The following is a 24910-nucleotide window of genomic DNA, read 5'->3' as shown; positions in this document are numbered from 1 at the left end:
GACTGATCCAGCTGAGCTTATGAAAAATGCGCTTTTCCTACAGCATGCCGATAAGGTTTTTATGACTCCAAACGTAGCGGTTGTAGGGGTATTACCACGTTATGTAGCGCGAGTTGTAGATTCTACATGTATAAAATACTACGATATTTATGTATATTATATAGTTTTTTACTATTGTAAAGATAAATCTACATACATATAGATATATATCCAAGTGTACCTGCGAACGCGGCGGAGGTAGGAAATGACGTTGTGTGGCTCCGGAATGCGACCCAAGCGAAAAGCGAACGAGTTCGAACGTGCTGTAGCTTGATTTAGATTTTTCCTTTGTTCACCTGACTGGGCGGCAACGCCGCGAGAGAGGCAGCGCCGTGAACAAGGGGACACGACGAGGCGAGAAAAACTGGGACGACGGCAAGGCAGAGAAGCGACGCGAAAATGGGAAGAAAATAAAGTGCACCGAGGCAAACCGGCAATCCAGCTATTCACACCGCAGCAACGACGACGGCTCCAGTGCCCAATAGCATTTTGAGCAAATAACGGAATGTCACGGGTCCCCTCTGCCGCTACCGTAGCGGCGACTTCTAGGGAGAGGTAGACGAAGGCGAAGTCAGCAAGAAAGAAGGGGGCAGATCGAACGTGAGGCAGTACATACGCTTGTTCGGTGCAACATCACGAACCTGCAGAGGAAAGAAAACAAAGATAAAAAATAAAGCAATGAAGAGGAACGCCGACAGCCAAGCGACCTACGCATGTAGGCATATGCGCATGCAGACACCCACGAAGCCACGCTATTTCATCTAGCGTCGCTGCAGAGGAAGGCGAGCCGAGAAAGAGCTGGAAATGCGCATGCCCACATCACAATATATATATATATATATATATATATATATATATATATATATATATATATATATATATATATATATATATATATATATATATATAGAGAGAGAGAGAGAGAGAGAGAGAGAGAGAATGGAGAGAGAGAAAGAGAACAGTAGAACACGATGGACAGCTCGTGCGAGACACGAAAAGCGGAGGGCGTAGGGAAGATCTAGCATCATTAATTCAGGGTGGTACAACCTAACCACACTGAGGCAGAAAAAAAGACTTGGTGCGTCGAGGCTAAGACCAGCATCGACAGCGAGAGAGTGTAGCAGTATTTGGCTCCCGCCGCAGCTACGCGTATCAAGCAGGGAAGGACTTCCTCAACCTGTTTTTCTGCAAAACTTCTGTTAGCTACCTTTTTGAAGCTGCATGCAATACAGGCGCTCAAAGAAGGAGATCCTTCCAACATGTCCTGCTCAACACCTATGAGTATCACGTCTTGCCGCAGTCTACTAAAATAGTACACGAAGTAGTGGTCTTTCTGCGTAAAGGGGATATTTTTCGCGTTCCGAAAGCACCCAGGCGCCAGTTTTTTGTAGACTCTTGACTCACTTCTCGGATTTCGATATCAGCCGGCCAGAAACCCAGGGCCTTCTCCACCCGCGGCTGCGCGCACACAAACAAGCAATCTGTTATTCTGAGCCACAGAGGGTTTTTGTCGGTGCCCCTGAATACATACAGATATATGTATATATATTTTAGTAGGCATGTGCCTTGCGTCTGTTGTGGGTGCCTCGACGAGAGAGATTCCTTTCGCGCATCCCATATTTCTGCACAGCGCACTAAATGCACAGACAGGCGTGCGACGGCGTCTCTTAAACGAGCATATTCGGACCCGAGCTGCTGCACGCGGAAAGAAGCAAGTTCTCACAAATTTCAAAGGTGGACTGAACAGACGATGTTAGTGAAAGACACACATGCATGCACAGGTGCGTTCAAAAAAGTATGCAGAGATATGGGACGCCAGCGGATAAATCTCCACATACCTTGAGCTCGACTTCCGGAGGCGACGAGCGCGAAAAGCCGTAGCAGTGGACGCGGTGGCGCAGACGCTCTGTGGCTGATTTGATTTCCTCCGCAGTCAGCGGTTCCTCGTCCGGCACATCTGCCGGCTTTCCCTCTCCCTGGGCGGTGGCGTCCGCCAGCAGACCTGGAAAGACGTCTGGTGAAACGCACACTTACCCCAGCACAGAGACGGAATATATGCGAGCGCAACGACGCCGCCCGACAGACAACGCCCGGGAGAGACAATCCTGAAGTGGCCTGCTGTGGACCTAGGCTGTTGGCATATATGTATATGCTCACGTATGAATGCATGTATTTATGTACGTCTGCATGTATGTGTGCATGCATTTATGTACGCATGTACGGGTGGATGCACGTGTGTTAGTAGACGCACAGGTGAGTCACAGAGTCGGGCTTTGCTAGATGCGTGGCTACACGAACAGCGGTGCCTGCTGTTCCACGCGGCATTTCACGCGCGAGGTGAATTGAGAGGCAAAAAAGCCACCCATACAAGCAACCACAGCAAACGTAGCTTCGCAATATCGTGTGAACCTCATGCAGTCACATCGCGTTTACAGGTGACCATGCATATGCACGCAGGGTTTAAAGGCGACTAGCGCTGTCCAGCAGAATAGAGCCTGGAGAGCGGGGCGTTTCAAGCGTCGCGGAGGTTGACTCCACGGCGGAAAGGCTTCGCTGCCAGCCACGTACCGAGGAAATCGATGGCTAACTCTGGCAGATTCATGAGGTAATGGACCTCGATTCTCTCGCCTGCGTTGTCTTCACCGCTTCGAAGATTTTCCTCGTGCTTCCTGCCGTCCTTCTGTTCTCCCTTTGAGACTCCGTCAGATGCCTCCCCCTGCGCCTCGCTCGCGCCACCTCCTTCTTCTCCCTTTTCCTCCTCTCCTGTACGGCGTTTTTTTGCCGCGCCTTCTACGTTGGATTCGGAACCCGCGTCGCTCTCTGCCTTCGCCTTCGCTGCCTCTTGTTCTCGCCGTTTCTCCTTCTTTTTCTGCGCAGTCTCCGTGTCCCTCATCCTACGCTCCGCCAGCACTTGGCGCCGCAGCCGGACGAGGCGCGCGAGCTTCTCGGGGGACCCCGCCGCCTCCCGCACGAAGGCTCTCGCGTCGAGGTTGAAGGTCTGCAGCAACGCCTCGGGCACCTAGTACGCGCGGAAAAAGAAAACACATCGGAAAAAGTGGGTCCGAACCTGAAAAAGGCCCGAACGCTGTAAGGATGAAGGCGCGCAACCGCAGGGTCCCTGGCGAAACGAGAGAAAAATGAATACAAGCAGCTAGCAGCCGAGGACAGCCGCAGATCTCGAAAGACAAGCGATGCGGCTCCGCAGGACTGCCCACGGCGGAGCGATAGCCTGCTAACGAGTAACAGCCTGCAGCGGAGAGTCTAGCCGGGCAAAAAGCGTGGAACTACAGCTTCGCGGTCTCGCTTTACCTTGTTGAGGCTGAGGTTTTTGTTCATGCAATCAACGGCGTTGGGGTTGCCGTCGTTTGCGACGACGAGACACTCGCGTCTCTGCGCGAGAAAGAGCGCGAACGCGCCCGCGCCGGCGAAGCAGTCAACTGCAGAAGACGGAAACAAAAAGACAACGGAAGTTCCGACCTACAAGTCACCGCGCGAGCCTACAAAGGCGCCAAAGGAACGAGAAGAAAAAAAGAGCGCACGTGAAGAGAGCAAACCGAATCTCAGCGTCGACGCCGCAAATCGGCGCAAGAAGGGAAATAAGCTGGAGCGCTGCGCTGCGCGGAGCGCCAGAGTGGAACTCCAAAAGGACTACGCGGGGCGCGTTGGGGACACAGGCAAAGACGCGGGCAAAACGAGTCGAAACCAGAGAGCGGTAAGGGTTCAGTGCGTCTCTTCTAAATGCATAAAGGAGACCGCGAAAGCCTAAGGATCGAATCCTTTGCGAAGCGCTCAACACTCTGTACTGCCCAGAACTGACGCGGCTTCCGGCACTCGTTCGCGTCGATGGACGCGCGGGAACCGGATAACAAAATCTCGAAACTGCCGCGAAAAGCAGACAAGCAGACGCGTGTCAATCTGCCAGTTAGCGCGCATCGGCCCCGCAGACTCACACACAATCGACGTTTGCGGAACCTCAGCCGTAATTCTTTCGCGCTCAGCTGCCAGCCTGTGAGATACCACACACTCGCAGACGTGATTGTCATTAACAGAGTAAATGCCTTCCAGGCATCGCCCGATTAGAGCCAACACAACGAAACTTCTCCGCGGTCACCCAAGTCCACGCTCCCAGTGGCGTGGCGACTCGGTCTGGTTCGTGCGCTCGCCGCGCTGCACAGATCGCCGTGTGCTGAGTCAACCATGACTTCCTGTGGCTGAGAGTTGGGAAGTAGCCCGCGTTTGCAAAACTCGATCTGAATACGGCTCGACTCAAGGAGGTCAGGGTTTAGGGTTGAGGGCGAGTCCCGCGTTCGCCTCCCGTGCTCACCTAGAGTTCCAGTAGACGCGCTCGTAGTCAATCTCGAAAAGCATATCGTTCTCCTTCTGCGGAGGGAAAGGCGCAAACATAAAATTCACAAACGGACGCAAATAAGAGGCACGCCCAGCTGAACCCATTCATCACGCAGGCATAACGTGAAAAACAAGAAGCGATGACCAGCGATCCCAGCAACGCATGCGCAGCTGCGGTTCGGGTCCGACGGCGTTGATCCTAACGAAAACGCATTTCAGTCAGCGAGCGAGACTCTTGACACCAAAACACAACGCGCAGGCATTCTCAAAGCGTGCTGCCTCTCCTCGCCTGCTTTTTTGAGTGCGTGTGATGGCAGAAAATGCGCGGCTCGCTATCCTCCGCCGCGTGGAATCCTTACCAAGCGTGCCACGTAGCGAGGCTCGCCGCCCAGGAGCTCGAACTGCAGCTCGCGCCACTGCGAGGCAATTCCAGTTTTGTTAACGACTGTCTTCAAGCCCAGTTGTTTCTAATCAACAATCTCAGAAGCAAGAAAGGAACAACTACACATAATACAAGAGCCAGCTCTCAGATTTTTCCCTGTCTCTCTCCCTGCCCGTGTCTCTCTTCTTGCTCATCCTTTATGTCTCTCTCCACTCGCGAAACAGCTGCCATCAGGCGGCGTTCAGAAAACGCGACGCTACGCGGAGGGAGAAAGGAACACGAAACCCGACGCGCGCCGACAGAAAACACAGAGGGGAGCGCCCGTGCATGTAGCGGGAGGCTGCTGCATGCAGCAAAACGTGTTGGGATAGAGAGAAGTGCCTCAAAACGGCAGCAGCCCAGAGAGAGAAATGGAGCAGAGAACAGAGCGCGAGTAGCTGCGCAGCAGGTAACCAAACCGCAGAAAGAGAAAGAAGACAGGGCCCGGAAAGCTACGCATCTTACATCGAGCAAGATGCGGGCGATGAGGAATCGATAAGGGAGGAGGTGGTCGCGGAGGTTTAGGTGCGCAATGTGCCCGATGGTCTCGTAGCGGCGCGGCATCTCGAAGCCGGCAGGAACGAGTCTCTTGAGCGCCTCCTCTACAGAGATAAAAAAGCAGTGGAAAAGGCGCGACGCAGACTGGCAGTGAGAGGCTCGAGGCCAGAGGGCGGGGGACAGACCAGAGGAAACTGCGCTGCTGACGCCAGGGGCCTCGATGAGACAAACACGAGAAAAACAGACAGGGAGAATGCGGTAGAGCAACGGAAGGGGTGGAAGCTGCCCGCCGCGAAGGGGGGCGACGCTGAAATGCAAGCGTGGTCGCGCGCAGGCGAGGACGGAAGAGAGAGATCGACCCCACGGAATACCGCCAAACTCATGTGCGGCCTCAGCCATCTGGTGTCATGGCTGAAACCAGCTGGTGCGCTGCAGAGGAGGACGCTAACGTCCTCGGAATCTATAACCTTGTTTCTTCCAAGACGCACCTGCCGTCAGCTGCGAGTAAGAAAGTCGCACTTTCTCGCAGCCCACAGAGAAATCCTCCTCGGACAGCAGCCACGCACGGAGAGTCTCCGGCAGCTGCGAGAGATCTAAAAAAAAAGATGGAACACCGGCACACCTCAAGCCTGTTGCACTATCCCTAGACGCAAGAACGAGCCGTAACTCTGTACGAACGACCTTTGGAATTGAACACAAGAGCCTCCACCACGAAGAAAGGATATTTGACAAAAACACGACATGGAGAATCTTCCACAGAGAAGGAATGGCGGAGTCGAGAAAGCTGCAGAGACGAGACCCCAGAGACGAGTCGAACGGCGACACTCGCGTCTCGGGTTTTCTCTCTGTGCCGCTGTCCCCCTCATTCGCGCACTGAAGAGACTCGCCTGTGTGATGTGCGTAGCCCACCTTTATCCACTTCTTCAGAGAGATAGACTCGCTTCATCTTGCTGGCGCCATTCGCCTTCGTCTCTCCCAGCTTCGTCGCATGTTCGTCTTCATTTCCCCCCCCCTTCGGCCTGGCTGTGCGGCAGACTGATCGTCTGGGCCTTCTCCTGGGCTCGCGCCCCCCGCGGAGGACTCAGGAAGTCCGTTACTTTCTCTTGGCTTCTTCCTCTCGCAGTCGGCGTCTGCGGCTGCATGCTGGTCGCCGCCCCGAGGTGGCGGAAAGGGATAGCTATCCCCTGGCTTCTCTAAAAGGACGTTGTCTGTCGCAGACGAAAGGCCCTCCTCTCGAACCGGGCGGAAGTTGCGGCGATGAAAGAGGAACCTGCGAGAAGTGAAAAACGGGGAGGTCAGCGGCAAAAAATGGGAGAGTCAAAAGGTGAACTACCCTGGAAAAAACCGGAAAAACACGCGAGCTTTACGGTAGGCAGGCTGGACAGTCGAGCCGACAAATCACATTGCCAGAGGGGCTTCTTGGAAAATGGAAGAACTTACTCGTCAACATCCACATGCGAAGGCGTACATGAGCTAGTATTTACATATACATATATACTTACATAGTATGTATATATATATATATATATACTTACACATAGTAGGCCTACACGTTATACATCATGATACGCCCCACATGCATATGTAAATATATATATATATATATATAGGGTGACATAGAATATGGCATGGAGTCAATCTATACACACACTTTCTAGAGAAAGTAGCCTGAGTCGCCGGAAGCGAGATAAGCCTGCGAGGTGTGAGGTTGAGGCAGCGCGGAGAGTCAGATTCTCTCGGCGATTCGTGTGGCATGGATACATGCCTCTAGCCTGAGTGCAGAAAACCGAAGCCTCCACTACGCAGGACCCGAAGCTGCACCTGCCAGCGCGACTCGCCACTCTGCGTTCGTGTGTTGCAAACCTCACTTTTTGATTTTCTTGATAACGACTTGGAGCTGTTTCTCCGGCACGCGGACGAAGGTGAGTTCGAGGTCTTCGCCGATGTCGTCTGGATTGAAATCCGCGCGTTTTCGCGCCTCCTCAATTTCCCGCTTCCTCTCCTCCTCCGTCATCTCGACCTTCTCAACGCGCTCCATGTTCTTGTAGATCTCCGCGACTGGTTTGCGAAATCCCGCCTCTTTTTCTTCGCGATGGCCTTGCCAACCTGCCGGATCTCCGCGTGAGGCAGCTTCGTCTTCGTCGCCGCAAATCGCAATCTGCTGCAAGTACGACCTCTTACTACCTTCCTGAGAGTGTCTCTCTCCCTCGCACTCGCTGCAGAGAGGGTCGGGAGTGCACGAGAGCGCGATGCCGCCACGCGCAACGGCAGAAGGGGAAGAAGAAGAGAGATGTGCAGGGGTCACAGCCGCACTCAGGCCTCCAGATCGAAAGGTTTGAGGAGAGAGGGACCCAGAGGAAGGACAAAGAGGACACGAGATTCGAGGAGGATGCAAAAACGAACGCGTCGCGCCGGAGGCCTGCGGACACGCAGCTGAGAATTTTGAACTCGGCGGCAACGATCGAGCGGCAAACGAGTCAAGAGAGATGACGGGGGAAGGGAAACATAACGACGGCAAAGCGCACAGATAGGAGAAGGTCTTGAAGCCAAAACAGGCGCGAGCCACTCTCCCGCGAGGATGACTCGCTCTGCAGAGGTACGAATCGCGAAAACGGGTCAGCAGGAACGGCCCATAAAAGAGTGAGGAGAAGAGAGAGCGAGGGAGTCGTCGTCGACCGCTGTGTGTAGGCTCTCCGTCAGCTAGTGGAGGTAAGGCGGTGCGAGTAGGAGACCGCAAAACAGAGACGGGAGACAGCGACGGATTCAACGCAGAGGGATTTCGAGTTAGAAGCCGCGTTGCTTCTATCGTGCGTGGAGTCGAGAGAGAGATGAGAGAGACAGGGACGACGAAACACAGGAGAGAGAAGGAAAAGAGGGAGAAGAGACGAGAAGGAGAACAACAGCAATGCATGAAGATCACAAGGAAGAGCCAGTCACCTGACCAAGGCGCGATCGGAGAATGAATGAGTTGATTTGTCAAGAAGGCCTTTTAACCCGCGCGGGCGATCTTCACACATGTGCCGAAAGAGGCCCTCAAGAGATAAAGCAAAAAATACAGAGGAGCCACAGACCGAGCGTACGCCGAGAAGGAAACGGAAAGAAATACGGGGAACGTCAGCGGAGGAGACATTCATTCGTGGTCACGTAGATGAATGTCTCCTTCGCATGCGCGTGCAGGCGATTTTCGAGCGAACATCGCGCACACCTTCCCTGTAGGGGATGGAGATGGTGCGCTAGTTAGCAGTCTGTCTTGTACGCACTGTGTTTTTCTTTCCTCTTCTCTCTCGATTGTCTCAATTCGAAATGAAGTTTTTCGTTGCGCATTCAACCATGCTGGGTTTTAGTGGACGGTATTCGCTCCTGACTACCCTCGATGAACTGACAGCAAGTCCGTGAGAGAGAGACACGACGAAGGACGAAGACCTGAGAGGACAGGGCGCCATATTTGCGGAATTTCCTCTCAAGAGAACTCGTAAAGCCTCAGAGTCGTCGCCAACAAACGCGTGGGCTTGAATTCAGACGTGAATGCACATCCCTGCGCCTTGGCGCAGCACGAGTAGCTCTGTGGAGCCCTTTCTGGGGTTGAATCGGAGACAGCTTGCCGCGCGACTCTCCGTACTGTGCTTCCTGCCCTCTGTTTCTCTTGTGTTCTGTTGTCTTTTCGTCTTCTCCTTCTGAGCTTCCCTCCTCCCCCGCAGAGGCCTTTTCCGAGTCGTCTCCGCCTCCGTGGGGTCTTCTGCCTCGCGGGTGTGTTGCCTTGCGTTCTCGAGGTCTTGGTTTCGCCTCCTTCGTTAAGTCTCTGTCTTCTTGTTTCGCGTCTCCTCAGGCAGCTTATCGGCGCTAGCCTCTCTGAACGCGCGCGGAAGCGCCATGGACGGTCTGCAGATCTTCTGGGCGCACGAGGAGGGGGAGGAGGACAGCGGAGAGGAGGATGAAGAGGAGGGCGAAGATCTCGAAACGCAGCTGCTAACGTGCGCTTCGCTTCGCACAGACGCGAGGCAGCCTCCTCCTTTGTGGCTCCCGCCACACGAAGTGCGCGAGGAGACGACCCGCCGCGCTGCAAAGCCCCTCTCCTCTGCTGTCGAGCTCGACGGTACGCTGGCGGCGTCGCGCGAGGCTCTCCCCCGCAGCGGAGCCGCCGCGACTTCTCCTTACTCCAGCGGCCCCAGTGTCCTCCCTGCTGAGCCTCGCGCCTCCAGTCCTCTTCTCGCGTCTGCCTGTTCGCCCTTTCCTCGGCCTCTCCCGCTGCAGTCTCTGTCTGCTCTCCGCTCCCTGCATTTCTCCAGCCTTCCTTCTCACGCGGCTTCTTCGCCTGTCTCGAAATATCCAGCCACGTCGGTATCGCCCCCTTCTGACCCCGTGCCTGCCTCCACATCCGCTGCCGCCGATTCGCGTGCTTCCTTCGTCGACCGCCAGAGCCGCAGCGTCACGCCCTGTTCGTCGGCGACCCGCGCCGACAGCACAGCGGCGCTGTGGCGGTCGAAGGAGACTGATGCATCGGCCGTCCCTCCGGGTACGGCCTGTGGTCTTCCATCGCATCTTTCTTCGTCTTGGTCTACAGCTGCGGCCTCGTCCGCGCCCTCTGCGTTTCCTCTCTCGGGATCTTCGAGCTCCTCGCCCAGCGCCTCCCCGATTCGTTCTTTGTCTTGTGTGACTGGCGTTCCCAGTTGCAGCGGCTCCGCGTCTTCGCCGGCGTCCTCTGCGGGCTCCTCCTCGCCTTTAAAGACTCAGACCCCGTCGCCCTGCAGTCAGTTGTTTTCTCTGCTGGATGACCTGCTCGAGGGAGGCGTCCTCTGCGAGTTCAATTCGCCTTCGCCGAAGAAAAGCCCTGGGCTCGGCGGGAGGCTGTCATCGTCTTTCTCCTCCGATGCCTCGTCTGCAACTCCGTCACCCGTAAAGGCTCTCGCGACTCCTGCTGTCGCGAGTCCCTCTCGCGCGCCTCATGCGGCCGCCCCCTGGGCTGCCTCTTCGGGCTCCTCCGCGGCATCTTGCTCCCTCGCTGCGGCGCCTGTTTCTTCCCGCCCTTTGACTTCGCCTGTTTCGGCATCCCGCGCCGCACAGACGCCGTCGCGGGGGAGCCAAACCCGCGCGGCAGTTTCTCCGTCCGCCGCCGCTTGTTGCTCGCCTCGGGCTCCACTGTCTGCTTTCGATTCCGCAGCGACGCCGCCCATGCTTTCTTCTCCACTCGCGAGTTTGTCTCCCAGCTCGCTGCCGCGTTCCTCTTCAGTTGATGCTGCCTCACGCGCGTCTGCGGCAGCGAGCCGACAGTCTGACCCCCCTCCTCCGCCCCCCAGCGTTGTTGCGCAAGCAGAGAAGACTGGCGACTTGCACGCTCAGGCATGCGTGGATTTCGAGCTGGACGATCTCGATGACGTCCTCTCTCAGCCCTCCGCCTGTGCTTCTGTCGTTTCGCTGCATGCGCGGGCTCCAGGCTCTTCGCCGCACCACGCGACGCCTCGGCCGTCTCCCGCGTCGCGCGCAGATTGTCTCTCCTCTGCCGCTGCGCAAAACATCGCAGACGAGTCGACGACGCAGAAAGCGGATCCTAGCGATGCAGACGCCGTCGCCGCATGCCGGGTAGGCGGCGGAGGGTGGTCGGGCGAGGGCGCCCAGTCGCCGTCTCTCCCCCCCGTCGCCAGAGCGGCGGAACTCGCTGTAGACAGAAAGCTGTTCGACTCGAATCCGCTCGGAGGCAACCCAAGTGGCAGCGCCAGGAGTCTCTGCCTCCCTCAGGCAAGCGGGCACAAGAACTCGGAGGACATTCCGCGCCGTTTCCTCGCCTTCTTTGACGATTCGCTGTCCTTCTCTCTCCCCGCCGCACGCGTCAGTCCCTCCGCGCCGTTGCGGAATCCGCTCACTGCCTGCGAGCCGCAAACACACGGGTCAGTGGATGCCGGCGAGGGAGACGCGCCGCCGGTGTCTGCCGGATTCCGCTTCGCGTCAGGGAGGTCGGTGGCGATTAGCGAGGAGGCGCGTGAGCGGGCGAAACGTCTGCTGCAGTTCGATAGTGGCCTGACAGGAGCGGCTGCCGCAGAGGGCGCCGTGAATGGCATGCAGGAAGCGAGGCAGCCGGTGGATGCCGGCGAGGGAGACGCGCCGCCGGTGTCTGCCGGATTCCGCTTCGCGTCAGGGAGGTCGGTGGCGATTAGCGAGGAGGCGCGTGAGCGGGCGAAACGTCTGCTGCAGTTCGATAGTGGCCTGACAGGAGCGGCTGCCGCAGAGGGCGCCGTGAATGGCATGCAGGAAGCGAGGCAGCCGGTGGATGCCGGCGAGGGAGACGCGCCGCCGGTGTCTGCCGGATTCCGCTTCGCGTCAGGGAGGTCGGTGGCGATTAGCGAGGAGGCGCGTGAGCGGGCGAAACGTCTGCTGCAGTTCGATAGTGGCCTGACAGGAGCGGCTGCCGCAGAGGGCGCCGTGAATGGCATGCAGGAAGCGAGGCAGCCGGTGGATGCCGGCGAGGGAGACGCGCCGCCGGTGTCTGCCGGATTCCGCTTCGCGTCAGGGAGGTCGGTGGCGATTAGCGAGGAGGCGCGTGAGCGGGCGAAACGTCTGCTGCAGTTCGATAGTGGCCTGACAGGAGCGGCTGCCGCAGAGGGCGCCGTGAATGGCATGCAGGAAGCGAGGCAGCCGGTGGATGCCGGCGAGGGAGACGCGCCGCCGGTGTCTGCCGGATTCCGCTTCGCGTCAGGGAGGTCGGTGGCGATTAGCGAGGAGGCGCGTGAGCGGGCGAAACGTCTGCTGCAGTTCGATAGTGGCCTGACAGGAGCGGCTGCCGCAGAGGGCGCCGTGAATGGCATGCAGGAAGCGAGGCAGCCGGTGGATGCCGGCGAGGGAGACGCGCCGCCGGTGTCTGCCGGATTCCGCTTCGCGTCAGGGAGGTCGGTGGCGATTAGCGAGGAGGCGCGTGAGCGGGCGAAACGTCTGCTGCAGTTCGATAGTGGCCTGACAGGAGCGGCTGCCGCAGAGGGCGCCGTGAATGGCATGCAGGAAGCGAGGCAGCCGGTGGATGCCGGCGAGGGAGACGCGCCGCCGGTGTCTGCCGGATTCCGCTTCGCGTCAGGGAGGTCGGTGGCGATTAGCGAGGAGGCGCGTGAGCGGGCGAAACGTCTGCTGCAGTTCGATAGTGGCCTGACAGGAGCGGCTGCCGCAGAGGGCGCCGTGAATGGCATGCAGGAAGCGAGGCAGCCGGTGGATGCCGGCGAGGGAGACGCGCTGCCGGTGTCTGCCGGATTCCGCTTCGCGTCAGGGAGGTCGGTGGCGATTAGCGAGGAGGCGCGTGAGCGGGCGAAACGTCTGCTGCAGTTCGATAGTGGCCTGACAGGAGCGGCTGCCGCAGAGGGCGCCGTGAATGGCATGCAGGAAGCGAGGCAGCCGGTGGATGCCGGCGAGGGAGACGCGCCGCCGGTGTCTGCCGGATTCCGCTTCGCGTCAGGGAGGTCGGTGGCGATTAGCGAGGAGGCGCGTGAGCGGGCGAAACGTCTGCTGCAGTTCGATAGTGGCCTGACAGGAGCGGCTGCCGCAGAGGGCGCCGTGAATGGCATGCAGGAAGCGAGGCAGCCGGTGGATGCCGGCGAGGGAGACGCGCCGCCGGTGTCTGCCGGATTCCGCTTCGCGTCAGGGAGGTCGGTGGCGATTAGCGAGGAGGCGCGTGAGCGGGCGAAACGTCTGCTGCAGTTCGATAGTGGCCTGACAGGAGCGGCTGCCGCAGAGGGCGCCGTGAATGGCATGCAGGAAGCGAGGCAGCCGGTGGATGCCGGCGAGGGAGACGCGCCGCCGGTGTCTGCCGGATTCCGCTTCGCGTCAGGGAGGTCGGTGGCGATTAGCGAGGAGGCGCGTGAGCGGGCGAAACGTCTGCTGCAGTTCGATAGTGGCCTGACAGGAGCGGCTGCCGCAGAGGGCGCCGTGAATGGCATGCAGGAAGCGAGGCAGCCGGTGGATGCCGGCGAGGGAGACGCGCCGCCGGTGTCTGCCGGATTCCGCTTCGCGTCAGGGAGGTCGGTGGCGATTAGCGAGGAGGCGCGTGAGCGGGCGAAACGTCTGCTGCAGTTCGATAGTGGCCTGACAGGAGCGGCTGCCGCAGAGGGCGCCGTGAATGGCATGCAGGAAGCGAGGCAGCCGGTGGATGCCGGCGAGGGAGACGCGCCGCCGGTGTCTGCCGGATTCCGCTTCGCGTCAGGGAGGTCGGTGGCGATTAGCGAGGAGGCGCGTGAGCGGGCGAAACGTCTGCTGCAGTTCGATAGTGGCCTGACAGGAGCGGCTGCCGCAGAGGGCGCCGTGAATGGCATGCAGGAAGCGAGGCAGCCGGTGGATGCCGGCGAGGGAGACGCGCCGCCGGTGTCTGCCGGATTCCGCTTCGCGTCAGGGAGGTCGGTGGCGATTAGCGAGGAGGCGCGTGAGCGGGCGAAACGTCTGCTGCAGTTCGATAGTGGCCTGACAGGAGCGGCTGCCGCAGAGGGCGCCGTGAATGGCATGCAGGAAGCGAGGCAGCCGGTGGATGCCGGCGAGGGAGACGCGCCGCCGGTGTCTGCCGGATTCCGCTTCGCGTCAGGGAGGTCGGTGGCGATTAGCGAGGAGGCGCGTGAGCGGGCGAAACGTCTGCTGCAGTTCGATAGTGGCCTGACAGGAGCGGCTGCCGCAGAGGGCGCCGTGAATGGCATGCAGGAAGCGAGGCAGCCGGTGGATGCCGGCGAGGGAGACGCGCCGCCGGTGTCTGCCGGATTCCGCTTCGCGTCAGGGAGGTCGGTGGCGATTAGCGAGGAGGCGCGTGAGCGGGCGAAACGTCTGCTGCAGTTCGATAGTAGCGAGGGCGGTGGCGTAGGAGGAAGCGGGCTGGACGGAGGGCATGCCGCTGGGCATGCGCGGGAGTTCAAGTGGATGGGTGCGGGAGAAGTGGTATCGCAAATCGACGACAAGTTGGTGGATGAGCTTGCATGTTTTTTCGAGTCCCCGAGGCCGGCGCTCTCTTTGGGGGTTGGAGGAGCTGCGGCGGCGGGCGGCGACGATGCAGGAGCGGAGGTCGCGGGCTGCAGCCGTCGCGACGCGGAGACAAGAGAGCCCGCGTCGGTGGATTCGCCCCACAACCTGTCTCCTCCTCCCGCAGTGTCTCTGACTGTGCCCTCTGTGGCTAGTTGTCCCTCGCTCCCCGTCGCTGCTTCTTCGGAAGCCTGTCTTGGTTCTTCGGCAGAGCTGGCTACCTCATCTGACTCTCCGGTCGCATGCAGGGGTTCGCCAGCGTCGTCGGCGCCTGCATGCAACAACGAGTCCGTTTCCTGTTCCTCCTCGTCAGCCTCGTCCTCTCCCCCCTCTTATGTTTCGCCTTCATCGTCTTGCTTGCATGCGCCGCCGCCGCGACTCCTGCGCCGGCGCGGTCCGGCCTCGGGCCTGTTGGTGCGCGTCGCGGAGGCGGGAGCCGGCGGGGGCCGCTCGGGCGCGAGCCCGAGAGACAGGAGACAGTTCAAGGCTCCGCGGCGGAACGCGCAGCGGGCGGCTCCTGGCGGCAAGCACGTCGCGCAAGCGAGGCAGAGCGGAGCGGAGGTGGAGAAAGCGCAGGGCGCGAGGCCGGGCGACTCTGCGCCGAAGGCCACTCCGCAGCACGAGCAAGAAGACGAGAACGGAAGTCTCGCGGGCACTGCCAACGATATCTGCGTCAGCAAGGGACTCGAGCCAGCGAGCTCTCTTATGGCCTTCAGCGAGGGACCTAGAAGTTCTCCCTCGGGCCTTTCTTCGCCAGCTGTGCCTTCCTCCTCTTCGCGTTCGCGTCTTCTCTGCGCCGACTCTTCATTCTGCGAAAATCGTCTGCTGCTTCGTTGGCTCTGGGGCCAGCACGCGCGATCCATCACCGTAGTCGTACCCTGCGCCCTGCGCGCCCTCTTTGCTTCCTCGTCTTTTGTTCCTCTGTCTGCCCTCCGGTCGTCCCTTTCAGGATCCCGTCCTCCGCACTCCCACACGGCCTCTCTCTCCTCGGCGCCTGCCTCTCCGCGTTCTTCGCTTCTGCCGCGCAAGTCCTCCTCCGGTCTCCGTCGCGGCGTCGCCGATTTCGCGTTTTTCTTCATCCAGCAAGGTGGCTGGCTGCTCTGTCTCCCCGAGGCTCTTCGCCGCAGCGTCGACCCCCTGCGGTGCGCTTCGCTGGACGCCTCGCGCGCGTTTGTTGTTTTCTCCTGTGAGGCTCCTGCGCACGCCGCGGGAGCGACGGGTGACGTCCCTGCCGCAGACTCGAGTAAAGCACGCGGCGACGGCGATGAAGAAGAAGGCCTCCTACGAGTAGCGGGCGCCGACGAGTGCTACTGCATGGTGCAGACCTACTTGCAGGCGAGCCGGGAGGCAAAGCGCCAGGGCAGCTCTCTACCTTCGCTCCTGTCGGCTGCGCTCGCTCGAGCCGCCCCGTCGTCGCTTTTGGCCTCTCTGTCGCTTCTCCCTAATTGTGGAGCAGGGGACGCGCGGGCGGCGTCGAGCGATTCAAAGGCGCAGCAGCGACGAGGCTTGTCTCAAACAGAAAGCGGACGCTTCACACGCGCCTGGGTTCGCCACCACTACGCGCTACTTTCGCTCTACGCCTCGCAGCGCTGGCTCCAACGATGCGCGCGGGCAATGGCTGACTCACGCTCGGACCCGGAAGGCGTCGCGCGACAGGCGAGTCGTCCTGCGTCTCCTTCGTCAGTCTTCGCTCCCGGCTCGCCTCCGCCGCGGCCCCCGAGCCCGCTGAGTCTCCTCCGCGCGCTCCTGCGGCGCGTCGACGAGGAGGCGAACGGGCGCAGCTCGATTCTGCGTCAAGTCTGCGAAGGCGATCTCTCGCCAGCCACGCCGATGATCCTCGAAGTCCTTCAAGTTTCCTTTCCCGGCTCTTCTGTGTCTTCGTGTCGGGCGCCTTTGCCGCCGTCCTCGGCTCCAGACGAAAACTTGGCGCTCCTGGTGTCTGACGGCCGGTACGTCATTCGGGCTAAAGTCGCGGACTCGTTCCTCGCGTTCTATCTCGCGCGCGTCTTTCGCGGGCGCGGCAGAGACGCGCGAGGCCTCTTTGCTGCGCATGCCGGGGATAGGAATGGCAGGGCGACGCGCGAGTTTCCACGCCTGAAGTTTCATCGCATCTTCGTCCAGGGTGCTTCGCTCGCAGGGCTCTCGGAGCCCTGCTGCCCTCTGGAGCTGCCGGCGTCTGCTTGTCTCGTTCTCCATGCCTCCACGTGCCGGCCTTTGTTTTCTCCTGCTCGCCGGTATTTTCCGTTTCTTTCTCTCGCGTGCGTGACCTCCTCCCCTTCTGTACTGTGCCCGCCGTGGCTGATGTCTCGTGAGCCTCTGTTTCGTGGCGTCTCTGCTTCCGCGCCGGCACTGCTGTCGGCAGCGTCAGCTGCCTCTTCTTCTGCGTCTCTTCTTCTGAACTCTCCCTTCTCTCTGTCGCCCGCCGCGTCCGCGGGCCTCTTGCTCCGCGCAGCTTATCCGCTCGGTCGCTGGCGCGGGGGGAGAGGCGAGGAAGGAGAAGCGCGTGGCGGACATGGGGAGCAAGAAGCGCGTCCGAAGCGGAGGCATGCGGAGGAGGAGGAGCGCGGCGTGCCGCACGCACTGAAGGCGCTTCGGCGAGGAATGACCGGCGAGGTGTCGGTGGCTGATGTCGTTATCCTGCGGAAAGGGCCTCTCCTGTACCGCGTCTGGCGAGACCGAAGACAAGAGAGTTGCTCGGCGCCGGCGCGACCCGAAGCCTCAGGGAAGCGACGCGGGACGGAGGAGAAAGACGCAGAGGACGCGGCAGATGGCAGCGAAAGCAGTGGAGGGAGAGAAGTCGTGGTGATGACGGAATCCGAGTTCTCCGCCTGGAAGCAAAGGCAAGAAGACGTTCTGGGGCGGAGGCGACAGGAAGAGTGGGAGTGCCTCAGAGAGCGCATCGACGCGCTGAGGATGAAACTCGACGAGCGCAGACAAAGAAAAAAAGCCCGGTCAGAGGTCTGCGCCGCGCGGCGACGCGAAGAGCAGGCGGGTTTGGTTGGCGGTGTAGCAAACGGGATCCAGCCAGTCAGAGAGGGCAGTTCCCACAGCGTCGCCTGCGCCGCGGCGCCGGTGTCTCGCATGATCAGCATGGAGTCTGAACGAAGCACGCAAGCTGAGGAACCTGAAGACGACGCGAAGGACGAAGACGAAGAGGAACTGAGAGATTTGGAGAGGCAAGAACGGCGTCTGGCGGACGCCTGGTCAGCGGATCGGCAAGGGGTTTTGAATCAGGGCAAAGCGCAAATTGAATTTCTTGTTCTCGACACTCTTTTTCTTCTCAAGCTTTCCGCCCTCGCGCTCCAGTCGAGTTTTTCCGCCCGTGGCTCTCCCTCCCTGGACTCGTCGCCCGCGGCCCCGGGGTCATCCGCGCCTTCTCCTCCCTCTTCCGTCCTTTCTCTGTCTGCACACGGCGCACAGGGGCCGGCTGTCTCTGCTTCCGCGGCTTCTGTCGAAAAACGCCCTTTGTCCTCGCCGTTTGACGCGGCTTCACTCGTGCCTGCTGCAGTCTCTTCGTATTTGTCTCCAGAGTCTGCCTCTTCTCGTCCTCAGTCTAGTTCTCCCTTCGGGTCCTCTTCTTCTGCCGCCTTCTCGGCTTTTGATGGAAGTGCTGCTGCGTCGGCGTCCTTTTCCCCGTGCATCCCTGTCGATTCAAGCGCGCCCGCTTTCTTTGTCTCGCAGCGAGACATCGAGAGTGCCCTCGAGTCCGCGGTGGAGGCCGAAGACGCCACGAAGCAAGACGTGCAAGTTGCAGCGGGTGGCGCCGCCGCGGGGAGAAGCGCGGCGCCTCTCGAGGCCGGAGGGCAAGCAGACTTCGAGGCGAGCCGCGACTCTGCAGACGCTCCTCTGCCGCTCCTAGGGCCTCTCCCGCAGCGCGCCCCTGCTGGCGAAGGCGCAGGTAGCCCGGCGGCTGCGCGGTGCGTCTTTCCGGCGTCAGGCGCGGCGGCCGCGGAGCCTCTCGCGCAACTCTTCCTTCAGAGTCTCGCAGTGCTGACGCTCTACGCCGGCGGAGCCGAAGACGAACAAGAGACGGCGCTGAGGGACCTCGAAGAGGGAGAGAGAGTCAAGCTGTCGAACCTTTCCTGCGCCTCAGGCGCTCAGGCGCGGGGGGGCCTGCAAAGCGCTCGAAGCCCGGGCGACCTCGTGGCTGCCGCCGAAGACGAGGAGAAGCGGTGGCGAGCTACTTGGCTTGGCAACGCGCGGTTTCGGTTGCTGCGGATGTATGGAACGAACCGGTGAGAGCGGACGGGCAAGCGGTCAGGCAAAGACGTTTAGGAGAATGGGCTCTGCGAGGAAGACGCGTGTTCTTTGCCTCTGTATCTCTGTGTAGTCTGGAAATGTAGCTTGAGTTGCTGCCGGGCAACGGCAGTCCTGAGCAATCTGCCGTAGTCAGTGCCGGCCTCTTTCGCGGTCGAAATTTGATGCAGGAGAAGCGAGACGCCCTGGAGTCTTCAGTCTCTGCAGCTTCTCTTCGGGTGTTTGCGTTGATCGCTTTCTCTCCAGGACTGTATGTCAAGTCGTTCGCCTGGCGCCCTCGCGTTCGGCTGCGTCCTCTTCGTTGTCGTCTTTTCTTCCGCCGTCTTCCCCTCTGTCACGTCGTCGCTCTTGTTCCTTTTCGGATTCGCTTCCGGTGTGCAGCGTGGCGCCGGGAAGCTCTCGCCCGCTTCCATTTGCGTTGCCGCTGTCGATGCTTGCGAACGCCTGCCGAGAGGAGCTTCACTTGCTGCAGCTGTCGCGTGCCTCTAGCGCCTTTAGCGCCTCTAACTCGCTTGCAGCTTCGCCGATGCAGGCCAGTGGGTGTTCCCCTCTGCGCGCTGCTACTCCGCACTCGCTGCCTCCGCCTTCGGTGCGCGGCTGCTCTCCGGTTTCGAGTCACGCGTCGCTCCTAGAGAGTAGGAAGCAAGCGAGTGCGGAAGACGAAGACATCGAGGAAGAGAACGGAAAACCAGAAAAGTCTGAAGCGACAGAAGACGCCGGGAACAGGTCCCAGCGAGGGCGCCACGGAGCGTCTCGCACGGGGGTCGCCTCCCCGCAGGTGGTAAAAAACGAAGGTGAAGAAGAGCGAAGAAGGCGTCAACCGGTGAGGCAGACGAGAGGAAGGAAATCGGCCGTCAGTCAGTCATCGAGCGGCGACGCAAGCTTGAAGGATAATGCTCGGAAGAGATGCCGAGAGGAAGGCGGACGCGACACAGAGGAGATGATTCAGGGTCTCGCCGCGGCGAGCACAGAAGAGAAGAGAGAGGAGGGAAGAGCGAAGGAACAGGAGGACGAAGGAAAGGGCGCGAAGGAACTGATGAAAACGGCGGCAGGTTCTGCACGTGATTGTATCGAAGAAGAAGGATGCCTCAACAAAGTCGGTTCAAGGCCGTCCTTTGGAAAGGCGGGTGACGCGACGACCGCTTTGAAGACGCCGAAAGAGAACAACGCGAAAAGGGCCCTCTCTTCGCTGGCTCGCCGCTGTCTGGCCTGGACCCCAGCCCCCGTGTGCCTCGGACTGTTTCGTCTTCCTCTCTTCTCACAGGCACACCGGCTCGCGCTTCTACTCAACTCTGAACAAAGTGCCTTCGAGTCTCGGGAGAGAGGCGACGAGGCACTCGCGCGCCAGGCGAAGAGCGTGCGGGAGGCTGGACGGCAAAGGCAGCTGGACGCGTGCGAGGGACAAGACAGCTCAGCGGCGCGAAGGGGAGAAAGGCAAGAGCAAAGTGGAGGAGTCCACTCTGCCGCAAATGAGCCGCTGGAGCGTGGAGACGGAATGCCCGCCGAGGGCGAGGCAGCGTCTTGGCGCGCGTGGGTAGCAGTTGGTGGGCGATGTATCCCGCCTCTCGAGCCTTCCGGTGTGGTGCCTGGGATGATGTACGACCTTGTCGGCGTCCTCATTCTCCTCGAGGCTCACCAGCCTCCTTCGATGCCCGCGTCTGCTTCGTTGCTCGCGTCTGGGGGATCCCGGGGAAGCGCGCTGCTCTCCGGAGTTGTCGCCTTTCTATGGACTTCTGCAGGCTGCCTGTGCCGAGCGCGCATCAGGCCAGCGCGTGGTGCCTGGCGCAACGCGCCGGCCCACAGGCTCACTGCCTCTGCGCCCGCTCTGGAGGAGGCTGGGGAGGACGAGGGAATACGCGAGGGAGGCGGGGAAGGCTGCAGCGTGCTGCTGCGGTACCGGCAGATTCTTCTGGGCGCAGATCTTTGCCGAAGGCGAGAGGCGGGGGGAGTCCGCGCAGGGCGCCGCCACGGAGACGCGACCGGCCTCCCCGGCGCGCACACTGAAGAAGACGGCCTCCGGAGGTGGTGGCTGGTTCAGGCGGGAGACAGCGAAGACGAAAGAGAAGCGACCCCCGCAAGCGACGAGAGAAGTCCGTCTGGGCGCTTGTCGTCCTCTGGCGCGCCTTCTTCGGGTCCGCCAGGGTCTGGCGCCGCCGCTGCAAGAGCTCGAGCGCCGAGTGTCTCGGACTCTCTGCGCTGGGCGGTCTTCCAGAATGTTGAGTTTGAGAGTCATGACGCCGCTCTCGGCATCTTCAACTTCTCCGCGTCTGCTCGCCTCCTCCACGTCGCGAGCGGGCCTATCTCTCTCCCCTTTCTGTCGCGAGCGCCTTTCTCGTCTTCTTCGCCAGCGCACCGCAGCGCGTGGAAAGCAAGCCTCCGCACTGCGGAAGTGCGAGGCCAGCGGCGCGCGGGAGAGTCAGGTGCGCAGGCGGATGTGGGAGGTCCTACAGCGAAGAAGCCCGAGCGCCGCCCTAGGCAAAACGCGGAAGCGAGCGCACGCAAGCAGGCGGAGAACGACGCCAGCAAGGGCGCGGGAGAGGCATCCGAAGATGCGGAAAACGAGCAGGCGAGCAGTCTCTCAGGAGCAACAAAGCGCGAAGAAAGCGCACGAAGACCAGGAACGCAGTCGTGCGGAAACAGAAGCAGACACCTGCAGAAAAACGCGACATGCGCGACTGAGGCGCCGCGTGAAAATGCAGAAAAAGGGACTGAGGACGCGGCCGAGCGTCCCGGAGACGGCGGAGACGGAAAAAAGAGATGCCTTGAGCTCAGCGAAGGCATAACGACAAAGCAGCACCCGAGTCTCGCGAGGGCGCGGCTGGATCGCGACTCGCTGCCTCTGTGGTGGAAGGATGGCGCATGCTTCTCAGACAAGAGGTTCGCCGAGAAGACCAAATCGTTCGAATTCATTCGAGACGAGATTCGGGAGTTGCTGTGCACCTTCGGAGACTCAAGACTGAATCAACCAGGCGAAGGCGGGTACGAAGAAGCGCCAAAGAAACGAAAACTAGCCGAAGCGCGAGACAGAGAGGAAACTGAAGTGTGTGGAGAAACCGAGGGTCAGCGAAATTCGCTCTCAGGTGCACAGGCGGCCTTTCGCGCTCTTCAGTCGGCACGGGCGAGAGTCGCAGTCGCTGTCGGTGCGGGAAAACAGGCATTTTTTGTTAGCGAGTTCTAACGTCTCGAGTGAATTCCTTGCGCGCTTTTTAGTCCCGTTCCTGTTCTCCTTTGATACAGTCAGAGAGTATGGTTCGTCGCGAAAAGTCAACATGTTCTTCTGTGTAACAGAAACAAGGACAGGTCATATCTCCATACAAGTATACCCACTCTATGTGTATTATCTTGTGCACATGCATGAGGGGGATAAATCCAGCTGCGTCTGACCCTTTTTCGCTCCACGGTTCGAACGCTGCAGAAAGAAGAGAACGGCCTTATGCCCCCAAGTTCGTTGTGAACGAGCGACGCTGAGTGCGGATCCAGTGCATACAGATTTGCTTTCTCGGCGAGCCACTGATCCAAACAGCGTAGCCCGAGGTTAGTGACCTTCGTGGTCAACTCTCTGTGTAGACGCGTTATATTCGTCTTCTCTACTCGATGTGAAGGTCGCTCAGCGGAGTTGCCTTGGAGTCCGCCACGCGTGCTGTGGAGCTCAACGGAGACAAGGGGGAAGCGCAGCCGCAGACAATCCGCCTGCGTAGGTATATACATTGCTAATGTATGTGCATGCAAGCGAGGATTCATTTATGGCTCAGCGTAGAGCCAGTACGGTGTTTTTAAGAGCAGTTGTTGATAAAGCTCGTCTGTATTGGGAAGTGAGTATATACAACGACAGTAGTTAGATATGTATGTGTGTTCGTTAGACTTACGACAGAAACGGAAAAGGAACCGTAGTCCGACTTGTAGTGATGCTGCCCGTTCGCCGGTAGCTGAACTTGGGTTCGATTTATACTCTGCGGTGTGAGGTGTTCCGTTCTCTTCTACTGTTGCAAATCGGAATCCCTTGGTTGGGTCAGCGCAGATTGGTTCTCATGACTTAGTGTCTCTTCTACACGGCTGAAGTTCCAGAGCTATCTGTGAGGAGTGCGGACTGTTCCAGAGTTGCATCTGGCCTCTCCACGGAGGTAACCCTGTCCGCAATCAGTTTTCTCGAGGTCGACATGGACTGATCATGTCCATAGCTGCGAACCCTTTCCGCGAAGCAGTGAAGTGATGATGTAGAGGACGACGAAGTTGCAGCTGCGGATATTGCCCCCATGCACATGTGTAGGTCCATGGCGTCCATGGATACCAAGCGTTATTCTGCAGGACAAGTCGCCTCGCGCGCATTCCTTGGTTAACTTTCATGGTACTGAAAGGCGTACGTAAATGGATTCATCCGACGGTGGTTCTCAAGCTTCCAGGCAGCCGAGTGGAAGTCCACGCAAGAGTTTTATGTGCGGACAAACGCCTGTAGGCACGTTCTGCGAATCACCTTACATTTCACTTCGGAGGTAGCCTTCCGTCGCCCACGGCGAGCGCCAAGGTCTAAGTCATACCCAGCGCCAGCCTGAAAGGGTCGGGGTTTCCCCTACGGCAGCACGGGTTTAGTGTGCAGCTAAGGCCGCTCAAACTCGTAGGTATGTCACTCGTAGGTATGTCTTTTCTTGATGATGCTTGAAAGTCGGGATCTACGCGCTGCATTTCACCACGATGTTGAGAGCATGTGCAATATGCACACTAGCCTCCCAGACGCATTTATGCGCGCACGTGTGTCCGTTCTCCTCCGGCAGTATGATTTACACGTAAGTAGTGCCGGAAAGCTTTGGAGTGATCCACGAGATATACGAACACAGAAAAGCAGAGCTCCCTCGAGTTTGTATCGCACGACTGCGACACAGGCAAAGGCTGCATGAAGCAGTTGAAGCCGTACACGTCTAAGTACCCGCTGCTGGGTGGCGACCAGCTGCTCAATCAGCCTCCCCCCGCGACAGATAGATTCCGATACAGAGCTCGAAATGCGCGAAGGGGAACTCCTGAAGAAGCAAACTGCACGCGAGATGGAGTCCGGGGTTCTCTGACACTCCTGTGTTTCCACTGTGCTGTAGTCTGTAGGAGGCGTGCGCAGTTTTGATCGCCCCGTGCGTTCTACGCCAATGTGTGAATCGCGGAGATGGCTAAACGAGCACTATCGGTGAACAGACGTTCCATGGAAGTCCCGCAGTGTGTCAGACGCTGGAATTCACGAGTATGTAGATCCACTTGCGGTTCGCAGTTTCCGTCCCTGAAATCGACGGCTGCTGGACTGAGCTGCCTGAGTGACCTGTGCGCGTGATCATGGAACTTGTTGCGAAACGGACCTTTGTGAGCCGCTGCAGTCATTTGATTGTGTACTGTGGGCTACTATGCCTCTGCGTTTGACTCCGACTAGATTCAACCCAAAATTTTGTTGCTCCAGGCTCGCCGAAAGAACCTGCAAGACCCGCCACCGGGGAAGGGCCGCCACCTGTGCCTGCCCTTCCCCTGAGACCACGCGCTTCTCAAAAGTGACTCTTCTCAACAGTCTGCTGTGCTTGTGAAGAATAGAATGGCCGCTGAGCAAGCGGTATCTGAGAAGGCAATTCAACACGCAAAACGAGCACGCAGAAGCCACAAGGCAGACAGCCTCCTCGTGAAGACGACGAGAGGCCCGGACAAACTCTCGAACCTCAGTGACTGGCACTGTCGGCAAATGACCGCCGAAAACAGCAGACATCGAGTGCATTTCACCCCTGCTTCGCTTGTCTTTCTCACTGCTTGAATGCCGGCGCTTCTAGAACGCAGGAAGATCTGAATACCCAGAGAGAGCTCCGGGGGCAAACACATCCCCTCCGTTGCAAAGCCATGGATTCACTCGGCCGGTGAATCCAGGCAAGGGACTGCCGACGGGTTCCTGCGGGGGGCAAACGGGTGCTCAATCATCCCGTCTTAGCGCTCCAACAGTTGTCTTGCGTCAAAACCGACTATTCACTACACTGACGGCGCTGAAAAAGGATGCGCCACCGATCTGGAAGTCTAGCACGGACGCGCTCGAGGGACAGGACTGACCCTGCCTGTGACGCATTACACTCTAAAGAATGCCCTCGAAGTCTGACCGCAATCCGATCCGCGACTGCACGGGAGAAGAAGGTCTTTCTCGCCTTTTCCGGCCTCTCAAGCTGTCGGCCCCTCGTAGTCGGCCTTTTCTCGCGAGTCTCTGCACGACTTTTCTCTTGTGTCGGCAGCCGAACCCTGCGCGCAGCCGCAGCGCGTGTTGACGCAGCGTGTCCGCGTCTAGCGGTAGTTGGCTGGTCAACAGCCTGAGCCTCGATTTTTCCGTTTCTGCATGAGTTTTCTTTTTTCCTCTGCCTTGCGTCTTTT

General features: G+C 59.5%; 2 protein-coding genes across 2 annotated transcripts; one reads left to right on the top strand and one right to left on the bottom strand.

Moving 5' to 3' along the window:
- Window positions 1-584: 584 nt before the first annotated feature.
- On the bottom strand, window positions 585-8322 carry BESB_046490 (Met-10+ like-protein; the record flags this gene model as incomplete). Its single annotated transcript, XM_029363100.1, has 14 exons — window positions 585-680; window positions 1444-1497; window positions 1878-2053; window positions 2608-3058; window positions 3349-3476; window positions 3990-4045; window positions 4364-4419; window positions 4746-4853; window positions 5273-5409; window positions 5794-5898; window positions 6215-6365; window positions 6440-6575; window positions 7174-7724; window positions 8248-8322. The coding sequence occupies 14 exons, from the start codon at window positions 8320-8322 to the stop codon at window positions 585-587; spliced, it is 2280 nt and encodes a 759-aa protein (XP_029220466.1).
- Window positions 8323-9175: 853 nt separating this feature from the next.
- On the top strand, window positions 9176-21713 carry BESB_046480 (uncharacterized protein; the record flags this gene model as incomplete). The annotated part of the gene is made up of 2 exons (XM_029363099.1): window positions 9176-18513; window positions 18917-21713. The coding sequence occupies 2 exons, from the start codon at window positions 9176-9178 to the stop codon at window positions 21711-21713; spliced, it is 12135 nt and encodes a 4044-aa protein (XP_029220465.1).
- Window positions 21714-24910: the final 3197 nt, after the last annotated feature.

Source organism: Besnoitia besnoiti, chromosome III (assembly GCF_002563875.1).
Source record: "Besnoitia besnoiti strain Bb-Ger1 chromosome III, whole genome shotgun sequence".
In the NCBI taxonomy this organism is placed as follows: domain Eukaryota; phylum Apicomplexa; class Conoidasida; order Eucoccidiorida; family Sarcocystidae; genus Besnoitia; species Besnoitia besnoiti.
Note: the sequence above shows the minus strand (reverse complement) of the source record. Positions and strands in the feature narration are given on the sequence as shown.